Consider the following 11,206-nt stretch of genomic DNA (forward strand, 5'->3'; position numbering starts at 1 on the left):
CTTCCAGTGACATTACCTTTTTAGCAATTGGGAATTTGACATTTCTTTTAATTTATTATCTTTATTAATATCACACCGTTTTTTTGTTTCTGTTTCAGGATAATCCTGCAAGAAGAGTGAAGAAACAGCCCTGAGATGCAACCTGCCCAAATCCATTGTACGTTAAGTGTCCTGGTGACAGTATTGCAATGAAAGCCGGTGTGCTTCAGAATGCAACATTGAACTGTAGAATCGTGATATAAGTGGATTGGAGATGTGCCATAATGACACAATGAAGCTAATACATAAGATATCAATACTCATAGATGGTGGTGCATATAGTTGCTGCCCATGGTGTATGCCCTGAGATGTTAGTGCTTCATGTCCAAGGTGGATGCCTGGAGGAGCAAGTGGTGAGCTGGAACCATCAGGTAACTTCCAACTGCAGATTGATGAGTGAGAATAGGTAATAATCCTTTCTTGGGTCCTTGACACTCTGTCAGAGACTCATAGAGCCTATATTATCAGGTGAATATAATATGGCTGCAAATGGACATTTCACAACCCTACACTGAATGTCTACTCCATGATGCAGCCTGGCTGCCAATGGTACTTTCCATTGCCTCTGCCCTTGGTGGCTGAGATCTGCTCCCAGATGCAGCGCAGCAGTATATGGCTCTTTCACATCCAACGCAGCCTGGCTGCAAATGCATGCTTCCCCTGTCCTCAATTCCAGCAGTCCACTTCTCAATGCAAGTGGCTCCTTCACTCTACCAATGTGAGAGAGCAAGCTTGTGAGTGACTGATTGTGACAGATAATGTAAATGAATGAAAGTGTGACAGGCTGAGTAACCATGCGAGAGGTTGATTTTCAGTAAGTATGTGTGATAGAGTAAGAGAACAAGCATGAGAGTTTGACTAAGTGAGTGTCATATGGGCAGAGCTCTTATATAATCCAGCATAACCCCATATTGATGCTACAGCCAGGGAATTGAGCAAACTCGTGCAGCCTTTCTGCAAAAGAAACAAATTAACTTAGAATTTATGCTAAACAAACAGCTAATATTTTAAAGTTATAAATCAAACATTCCTTTGTGAGCAGAAAGGCCTCTATTTCATAACTGGTTCATAGTTTTCAGAGTCAAAAAGGGTGGTGCAGCAAAAGCATAGTAGGTCAGGCAGCATCCGAGGAACAGGAGAATCAATGTTTCGGACATAAGCCCTTCATCATAGTTCTCACTGTCCACATGTAATAATGCAAATTATTTTCCTTCAAATGTAGATGCTGTCAGGTTCTCCAGGCCTGTTTGCTCAGTCTCATTACTCTCCTGGTTTCCTTAGCATCCTCCTCATCAGCATTGGCTCTCTCAGCACCTCCTTCAAACTCTGCCTCTTCTTCACCTGAGGAGACAGGTGGTTGATTCATCTCCACTACTTTTAAATTCTCACCTGACATTCAGCTAGGTTGTGCAGTGCACAGCAAATTAGCACTATTCTAGAAATCTTAACTAGTAACTACTGGAATGTTCTTCTGATCCCAAGCAGACAACTGAACATCTAATCATTAATGGCTGCCGTAGAAGCACGTGTTTGCATTGTAATGCTATTCAGCATCAGCCTAAGGTATTTGAATTGGGATCATTATCCATGGGTGCATCATTTGTCATCCAGAGCCAGACCTGGAGATAATGCCAAGGGAATAAACTTTTGAGGGACCAGGGAATTTTGCTAAATGTAAACGTTATGGCAGTTTCCTGGATAGTAGATGTAAGTCTTCAGAAATTGTTGCCTGTCGTCCCAAACAAGCTGGACATTGAAGGAGTGAAATCCCTTCGTGTTTGAGAATCTGAATGATGCCATTGAGTTCTGAGCACCACAAGCATGCAGTTGATGACCCCTTGAGTTGAGGGAACTCAGGAGTGAACATAACTCCAATAGCTCAGACATCTTAGCTTTCTGGTCTATAGTGAACTGGACAAACTATATTATTTCCTGTAAAAGGTGGTGAACTTATAAATGCAGTTGTGGGCTGTCACACATGTCCTCTGTGAAGGTTTCAAAGGATCTGGTGGCCAGGAAGTTCATTTCTGCTGTGATCTTCAGTGCTACAGGCATAATGCTTCCCTTTCAAGCTACATGGTCGCAGATCTGTTTGCAGGAGGTGATAGATATGTGTGACAGCCTCCCTTGACTGGCAAAAACACCTTCAATGTCTAGCTTGGGATGACAAGCAACAATTTCTGCAGGCTTGCATCTACTATCCAGGAAACTGCCATAACATTTACATTTAGCAAAACTCCCTGGTCCCTCAAAAGTTTACTCCTCTGCATCATCTCCAGGTCCGGCTCATGGGTGACAAATGATGCACCCACAGCTAATGATCCCAATTCAAATACCTCAGACTGATGCTGAATAGCATTACAATGCATTACGTGCTTCTACTGCAGCCATTAATGATTAGATGCTCAGTTATCTGAACTGATCATGAAAAACACTCCAGTAGTTACTGTCAAGATTTATAGAATAGTGCTAATTTGTTGTGCAGCGCACAAGCTACCTTAATAACAATGTGAGAATTTAAAAATAGGTGAGATGAACGAACCACCTGTCTCCTCAGGTGAAGAATAGGCAGAGTGTGAAGGAGGTGCTGAGAGAGCCAGTGTTGATGAGGAGGATGCTGAAGAAGTCAGGGCAGTATTGAGAACAAGCAAATAGGTCTTTCACTCATGCACAGGTAGTTGAAACATGTACACTCTCTCTCAGCATTGTGCTCGAAAGTTTTGAAGACTGCTTTGCCTCTTCTTGTGCTGCTTCTTCATCCACAGCTGCAGCTTTCAGAGCATCTCTGGCTCTGTTGATGTTCACCCCCTCTTTTCTTCCTCCTTCTTCTTTCTAAACTTAGTAAATCTAAAACGTTGCTAAGTTAAATGGATCGAACATTGAGCATTGATGAACTAATTTTTAAACTCACTCTTGGGGTGTGGGGATCACTGGTTCAACAATATTTATTGATCATTACTAGTTGTCCTTGAGAAATAGTGATGAGCTGGCTTCTTAACCGCTAAAGTCTACGTGCTATATGTATACCCACAATACCATTAGGGAGGAAATTCCTGGATTTTGATCCAGCGACAGTGAAGGATGGCAATATATTTCCAAAACAGGATAGTGAGTGGCTTGGAGAGAACTTGCAAGAAGTGGTATTATTCCCATGTATCTTCTGCCCTTGTCCTTCTGGGTGGAACTGGTTGTGGGTTTGTAAGGTGCTGTCTAAGGATTTTTGGTGAATATCTGCAGCGCATCTTGTACTTAGTACATACTGCTACTACTGAGCATTGGTGGTGGAGGGAGTGCATGTGAGTGGATCTTGTGCCAATCAGGCAGGCATCTTTGTCAAGGATGGTATCAATGAGTGTTGTTGGAGCTGCACCCATCCAGGCAATTGGGGAATATTCCATCATACTCTTGTCATGTGCCTTCTGGATGATGGACAGGCTTTGGGGAATCAGGAAGTGAGTTGTTCACTGCAGTATTCCGAGCCTCTGACCTGTCCTTGTTGAGGTTGTGGTTAATGGTAACCCACAAAATGTTGATATTGGAGTATCCATTAATGGTAACACCATTAAATGGCAAGGGCCGGTGGTTAGCATCGACGTTTCGGGCATAAGCCCTTCTTTAGGCTACAACATTGGCATCTACCCAACAATGTGTAAAATTGGCCAGATAAGTTGGACAAAAAAGCAGGACAAATCCAACCCACCCAATGATGCTGAAGAAGGGCTTATACCCGAAACGTCGATTCTCCTGTTCCCTGGATGCTGCCTGTACTGCTGCGCTGTTCCAGCAACACATTTTCAGCTCTGATCTCCAGCATCTGCAGACCTCACTTTCTCCCCGGTGGTTAGATTGCCTCTTATTGGAGATGGTCAGGGCTGGCATTTGTGTGGCACAATTGTTGCCTGCTATTTGTCAACCCAAGCTTGGATATTGTCCAGATCTTGTGTTTGAATATGGACTGCTGCAGTATCTGAGGAATCATGAATGGTGATGAGCATTCTGTATTCATCAGTGAACATCCCACTCTGACCTTATGATGGAGATAAGATCATAGATGAAGCCACTGAAGATGTTTGCACCAAGGACATTACCCTGAGGAACTCCTACAGAGATGTCTGGAGCTGAGATGATTTACCACCAACCACCACAACCATCTTCCTATTTGCCAGGCATGACTCCAACCTGCAGAGAATTTGCCACTGATTCCTATTGATTCCAGATTTTCAGGGTTCCTTGATGCTACACATGATCAAATGCAGCCTTGATGTCAAGGGCTGTGTTGGGGAAAAGCTAACATGGTTTGCCTGGAAGCCATTTTCTTAATCCGGCTGAGAAACCATTTTGTGTCCCCCAGAACTTTGCTGGCTGTGCATGCCTTACTATGAGGTAATGTGAAAGGTAGGCCTTATCTTCCTAAGGTGTCAAGATAGTGTTTCCTCCCTTTGATGAATGATCAGTGCAGGCTGGAGAACCAGTCAAGCTGACATAGACTTGTCAATTAGTCCCACTTCCTTCACGGTCATTCAGCTAATTAGGGACATCTCTGCTTAGTGTTAGCAATCTGTGGAAGGAGAACAAATGGTGCTTTAGTTTTTACCTTAATGACTAACCTCTAATTTAGTACCAACTTGTAAGCATACCAAACTGCGTAATTAACGATCATCTCCTATCTGCTTTCTCTATATAATCCTGTAGTATCCTGATGTACTTCGGAATAGCACCAAGCCTCAGTTAGAATGGTGAATTCCCCATGATATATCGTGTAATAAACTAATCAGAATGGTGAATTCCCCATGATATATCGTGTAATAAACTAATCAGTTCTCAAGGTCTGAGTCCCAAGAGTTTTCTTCAACAGGCTGTCACTCTGACATCACTTCTGGAATTCAGCATTTTTGTCTATGTTTGAACTAATGCCATATGAGGTCAAGAGCTGGCTGCCCTCGTTGAATGCAAGCTGAGCGTCAGTGTGCAGGTTATTGTTCAGCAAGTGCTACTTGATAGTATTGTTGATGACATATTCCATGATCGAGAATAGACTAATGGGGTGACAGTTGGGTGGGTTGGATTTGTCCTGCTTTTTTGTTCAACTTATCTGGCCAATTTTACACATTGTTGGGTAGATGCCAATGTTGTAGCTATATTGGAACAGCTTGGCTGGGATTTGCGGCAGATTCTAGAGCAAACCCACGCAGAGGGTGTTACGTGTATGGAATGAGCTGCCAGAGGAAGTGGTGGAGGCTGGTACAATTGCAACGTTTAAGAGGTATTTGGATGGGTACATGAATAGGAAGGGTTTTAGAGGGATATGGGCCGGATGCTGGCAGGTGGGACTAGATTGGGTTGGGATATCTGGTTGGCATGGATGGGTTGGACCGAAGGGTCTGTTTCCATGCTGTACAACTCTATGACTCTATAAATGTCTTCAGTACTATTACTGGAATGTTGCCAGGGCCCATAGTCTTTGCAGTATCTAGTGCCTTGATACCTCATGGAGTAAATCAAATTGTCTGAAGACTGTCTTCTGTGATGCTGCAGACCACTGGAGGAGGTCAAGATGAATCATTTGCTCAACACGTCTAGCTGAAGATTGCTGAGATTGCTTCTACCTTGTTGTGGTTCTGTTCGCCGAGCTGGAAATTTTTGTTGCAAACGTTTCATCCCCTGTCTAGGTGACATCCTCAGTGCTTGGGAGCCTCCTGTGAAGCACTTCTGTGGTGTTTCCTCTGGCATTTATAGTGGCCTGTCCCTGCCGCTTCCGGTTGTCAGTTTCAGCTGTCCGCTGTAGTGGTTGGTATATTGGGTCCAGGTCGATGTGTTTGTTGATGGAGTTTGTGGATGAGTGCCATGCTTCTAGGAATTCCCTGGCTGTTTGGCCAGGGAATTGCCCTATAATGGTAGTGTTGTCCCAGTCGAATGCTTCTACCTTATTTTTTGCATGGATCTGCTGTGCTCTTCCATCATTGAGGATGGATGATATTAGTTGAGCTTCCTCCTCCCTGAAAGAGTTGTTTAATTGTCTACACCATTGATGACTAGATGCGGCAAGATTGGAGTGCTAAAATCTGATCCGTTGATAAATGATTGCTTAGCTCTGCCTATCACTTGCTGTTTATGCTGTTTGGCATGCACGTAGCCCCATTTGGTAGCTTCACCAGGTTGATGCCTCATTTTTAGGTTTGCCTGGTGCTGCTCCTGGCATACCCTACAGTATTCTCCTTTGAAGCAAGATTGATACCCTGGCTTAATGGTAATGGTTGAGTAGGGGATATGCCAGGCCATGAGGTCGCAGTTTATGTTGGTGCACAATTCTGCTGCTTTTGATGGCCCACAGCACCTCATGAATGCCCAGATTTGAGTTCATCGAATCCCTACTGGATGGAAGTAGGTCATTCAGCCCACTGAATCCATATTGCCCGACTGAACAGCATCCCACCTAGACCCACTCTGCTAATCTATTCCTGCAATCCTGCATTTTCCATGGTGAATCCACTGGCCTTGCTAGATCTGTTTGAAGTCTGACCATTTAGCATGGTCCACACAACATGATGGAAGATACTGTGAAGGTGGGATTTCATCCTCAATAAGACTGTGTGGTGGCCCCTCTTACCGATACTGTCATAGATACATGCATCTGCACCCAGCAGACCAGTAAGGATGCAATCAAGTGTATTTTCCCCCTTGCTGGTTTCCTCACCATCTGCTGCAGACCCATTCCAGCAGCTACATTCTTTAAGACCCAACCAGTTCAATCAATAGTGTTGCTGCTCAGCCATTTATAAAGTTTACTTTGCTCCCTTGCCACCCTCCCCTCAAGTGTGTGCAACATGGAAGATTCATTAGCCGAGGGAGGTCGGTACATAGTAGTTAGCAGGAAGTTCCACTGCCAGTGTTTAACCTAACGTTGTGGGACTTGGTGTCATGGTATTCAAAGTCAATGTTGAAGACTCCCAGAGCAACTCCTTCCTGGCTGTGCCAACACCTGTGATGGGTCTGTCCAACGAGCAGGACAGGACATATCCAGGAATGGTGATGGTGGTGTCTGGGACATGGTCTGTAAGGTATGATTCAGTGAGTAAGTCTACGTCAGGCTGTTTCTTAACTTGTCTATGAGACAGCTCTCTCAACTTTGGCATGAGCTCCCAGATATTGGCAAGGAAGACTTTGAAGGCTGAAAGGGCTGTTTTTGCCATTGTCATTTCTGGTGCTTAGATCGATCCAGTTTATTTTATTTGCTGGGACTTCATGGCAATTGATACAACTGAGTGGTTTGCTAGACCATTTTACAGGGCAGTTGACATTGCTGTGTTCTATTGTCACATATAGGATAGTACAGATGAGGGTGGCAGATTTCCTTCCCTGAAGGACATTAATGAACAGATGAGTCTTTCCGACAATTGACAATGCTTTCATGGTCATCAGCAAATGCTTAAATCCAGAAATTGCTATTGAATTCAAATTCTACTGTCTACCATGGTGGGATTTGAACTCTGGTCCCCAGAACATTAGCCGAGTCTCTGGAATAATAGCAATCATACCACTAGATGATTGCCTCCCCAGATTATGAAGAAATATCAGGGATAAGAGCTATGTTTTCTCTTGGTTATCATGACTTGTTGGACCTTATCAGACTGATTATGTCTTGCAACAAAGCCAACTATACAGCCAGTGGTGATCTGCCTCTTCCCTGACCCATGACTGGTTTTTCCATTCCAAATGCTGCCATGTGTAAGATGGCTTGACCTTTCCACAGCTTGCCATGACCTTTCCACAGCTTGCCATGCATGTGGCAATTAGCTCAATCTGGTGAGTCTTGCTGGTCTTCATCATTTCCTATAATACAGCCTGACAACCTTAGAAACTACAAAATACATAATAATTTCATCCTTCCATTCACATGGACAATAAATGCTCCTGCTTGGCTTAATGTGTAATAACTTCTCCAGCATCATTGCTGCTGGTGATTGTTAGGTGCTCTTCTTGTCTCAAATTAATAAATGTGGGACATGTTTGGGATGCTGTTGTTGGAGCTGTAAATGCTTATTGGCTTTATTTTGCAGAATGAGCACATCCCTTCAGTGCAAAGCCCTTTCCTGCTCAGTCATGCAAAAGTATCTTTCAATTTGTTTCAATTCCTCTCAGTTAGAAGTATATGCACTGTCCCACTATCTTGCCCTTCTAAAATGTCCTTTGTTCCTCATAAATATCAATGGCCTTATCCTTTCCCTTTGGTATCCACTCTGTGGTGAATATATATTCAACTGGTTAGTCAGTTGACAACTAGAGGACATCAATTTGAGATCATCACCATAAATATAATGAGCGATTAGGAAATATTTAAATAGAAAGTTGTTAAGACATGAAATCTCTGACCAGAGGTAGTGAAGGATAGCAAAATCCAGAATAAAGGATGGGGACAAATATTGACAAAGAACTGTTTCAAAGGGCAAGCCTAGGTGAGTAAAGTTAAATGCAGAGCACTTACAGGAATGAAAGGTCAAATGGCCTCCTAGTATAATGTAAATTCTCTGACTGATTACAGGTAAGAAATGAAGTTATTCATGGAGGTATAAAGAAGGACATAAAAAGGGCACCTTCTGCACAAAAAAACACAAATATTTCTGAGTTGCCTTCAGTTCTGAAGAAGGATCACTGGACCCAAAATGTTAACTGATTTCTCTCCACAGATGCTACAAGGTCTGCTGATTTTTTCCAGCAATTTCTGTTTTTGTTTCTGATTTCCAGAATCCGCAGTTCTTTCAGTTTTTTACAATGGGCAACTTGAAACAATTCCTCCTGTCCTTTTACAGAGAATAAAGAAAAATTCAAGCCTTAACTATTTTAATTGATTTCAAACCAAGTTCTTCTCTTAGGCATATGTTTCTAGAGAAAATGGTTGAAAGCTAAGAATGTCAGATCTTTACCCAACTGATCAATGCAGTACAAGTTAATTGATTTTTTTGTCCACATCTTGTCTTATTTGGCCTCATGTTGCCCTCTAATAATGTTAACTATTCTCAGAAGCAAAATCATTTCTCCCAAGAAGAAAAACCGAGATTGCACATTTTCTTAACTCTTCAAAACCCAAAAACATTCATATATTTAGCAACATATAGTCATACAGCATGGAAACAGACTCTTCAGTCCAACTCATCTGAGTCGACTCGACATCCCAATCTGATGTAGTCCCATTTGCCAGCATTTGGCTTACATCCTTTTAAACCTTTCGTATTCATGTACCCACCCAGATGCCTTTTAAATTTTGTAATTGTACTCTACTCTACCATTTCCTTCAGCAGCTTATTCCATACACACACCACCCTCTGTGGGAAAAAGTTACCCCTCAAGTCCTTTCGAAATCTTTCCCCTCTCACCATCCTCCACCCAAGGAAAAAGACCTTGGCTATTCATCCTAGCCATGCCCCTCACGATTTTATAAACAACTATAAGGTCACCTCTCAGCCTCTAATGGTCCAGGGAAAAAAGCCCCAAACTCTTCCGATAATTCAAACTCTCCAATTCTGGCAACATGCTCATAAATCTTTTCTGTACCCCTTAAATTTAACAACATCCTTCCTATAGAAGGACAAGCAGAGTGTATGCACTATTCTAAAAGCCACCTCAACAATGTCCTAGATAGCTGCAATATGACCTCCCAACTCCTATACTCAATGCTGTGACCAACGAAGGCAGGTGTGCCAAACACCATTCCTTTTCATGGTCCTTCTGTTTTGCAAAAAGAAACCTATATGTGAAACTGCTGATAGTTGATTTTCTGCTCTCTCTCAGATGGACAATCAGCTTTGCATTTGTTGATAGAAAACCAAAATTATTATCCCACACATAGCTCATTAGTAAGTCACAGATTCCATCATGTGCCATTTTATTATCTTGATAAGTTTGCTTCCAAATGTCACCATATCAGTTCCATTTTCATTTGATTTCTTCCAGCTATTCTCTGTATTAAGGTAAGATGATCTAATCACCAAAATTACACTAGTAAGTCAAATTTTATTTCAAATATCATTCTTACAGCACAAATCTAAAGATTCACATAAAAGCTGTTTCCAATATCCTGTTAGACATTCTGAGTGCAAGCCACTTCTTGTTCCAGTAAATTCCACTCATTACTATCTTTATGAATGTATATTTCCCCTGCCACATTGGTCTTCCTCATTAGCTAGTTTGCTGCAAGTTCCGTGTATTTTTTTTCATGGTAATTCCACCGAAGCTGTTCCCCGTGCTGCTAGTGCAAGTGTCACTTTACGAAGTATTCCCTGGTATTGAGGCCATTCCTCCTGGATACGAGCAACAATAGTGTTGATGGTGTGGATTCGATTCTCTTGTTTCTGTATTTCATTCCTCAATAACTGTTCAGATTTGCACTGTAATATGTACTTTCCTTCTTTCGCTGCCTCGAGATGTTTGAGCCGCGTCTGTAACGTCACTATGTTCGTCAGATTCTGAATAACGAAAAATAGTAAATATGTTTTAATTATACTTAATGGTCTCATTTAAGTCACTGTTTCATTATCCCCAGACAAAAATGCATTTTCAGTGGTCTGTTCATGTACTTCTTTGGTATTACTATACTGTATATCAAGATGATTTGTCATTTTTTTGATTCCTTCACACAATATTTCCTGAAGAGGAAAAAAGGTGAAGAAAGGGCAAAAAGTGAACTATAGGTAATCTAATCTAGTCAAAAAATAATTGTATACATTTGAGTGGCTGAATTATGTGGCATTATTGTCAAATTACAAATGCAAAATACCACAAAGAGGCTTTTCCCTCCTAAGCCTCATATTCACCAATAGACAATAGACAATAGGTGCAGGAGTAGGCCATTCTGCCCTTCGAGCATGCACCACCATTCAATATGATCATGGCTGATCATCCTTAATAAGTATCCTGTTCCTGCCTTATCTCCATAACCCTTGATCCCACAATCCTTGAGAGCTCTATCCAACTCTTTCTTAAATGAATCCAGAGACTGGGCCTCCACTGCCCTCTGGGGCAGAGCATTCCACACAGCCACCACTCTCTGGGTGAACAAGTTTCTCCTCATCTCTGTCCTAAATGGCCTACCCCGTATTTTTAAGCTGTGTCCTCAGGTTCGGTACTCACCCATCAGCGGAAACATGTTTCCTGCCTCCAGAATGTCCAATCC

The 11,206-nt window shown here is 42.3% G+C and overlaps 1 protein-coding gene across 1 annotated transcript in view; it reads right to left on the bottom strand.

Annotated features, from left to right (window-relative positions):
- Positions 1-9,583: 9,583 nt before the first annotated feature.
- The window catches only part of ccdc40 (coiled-coil domain containing 40), a 96,530-nt gene continuing 94,907 nt past the window's right edge, over positions 9,584-11,206 (bottom strand). Inside the window, exon 22 of the mRNA XM_043714804.1 lies at positions 9,584-10,499. Within this exon, the coding sequence (XP_043570739.1) occupies positions 10,248-10,499 (252 nt within the window). The 3' untranslated portion in view covers positions 9,584-10,247. The remainder of the gene's footprint in view (positions 10,500-11,206) is intronic.

This window comes from Chiloscyllium plagiosum, chromosome 24 (assembly GCF_004010195.1).
Source record: "Chiloscyllium plagiosum isolate BGI_BamShark_2017 chromosome 24, ASM401019v2, whole genome shotgun sequence".
In the NCBI taxonomy this organism is placed as follows: domain Eukaryota; kingdom Metazoa; phylum Chordata; class Chondrichthyes; order Orectolobiformes; family Hemiscylliidae; genus Chiloscyllium; species Chiloscyllium plagiosum.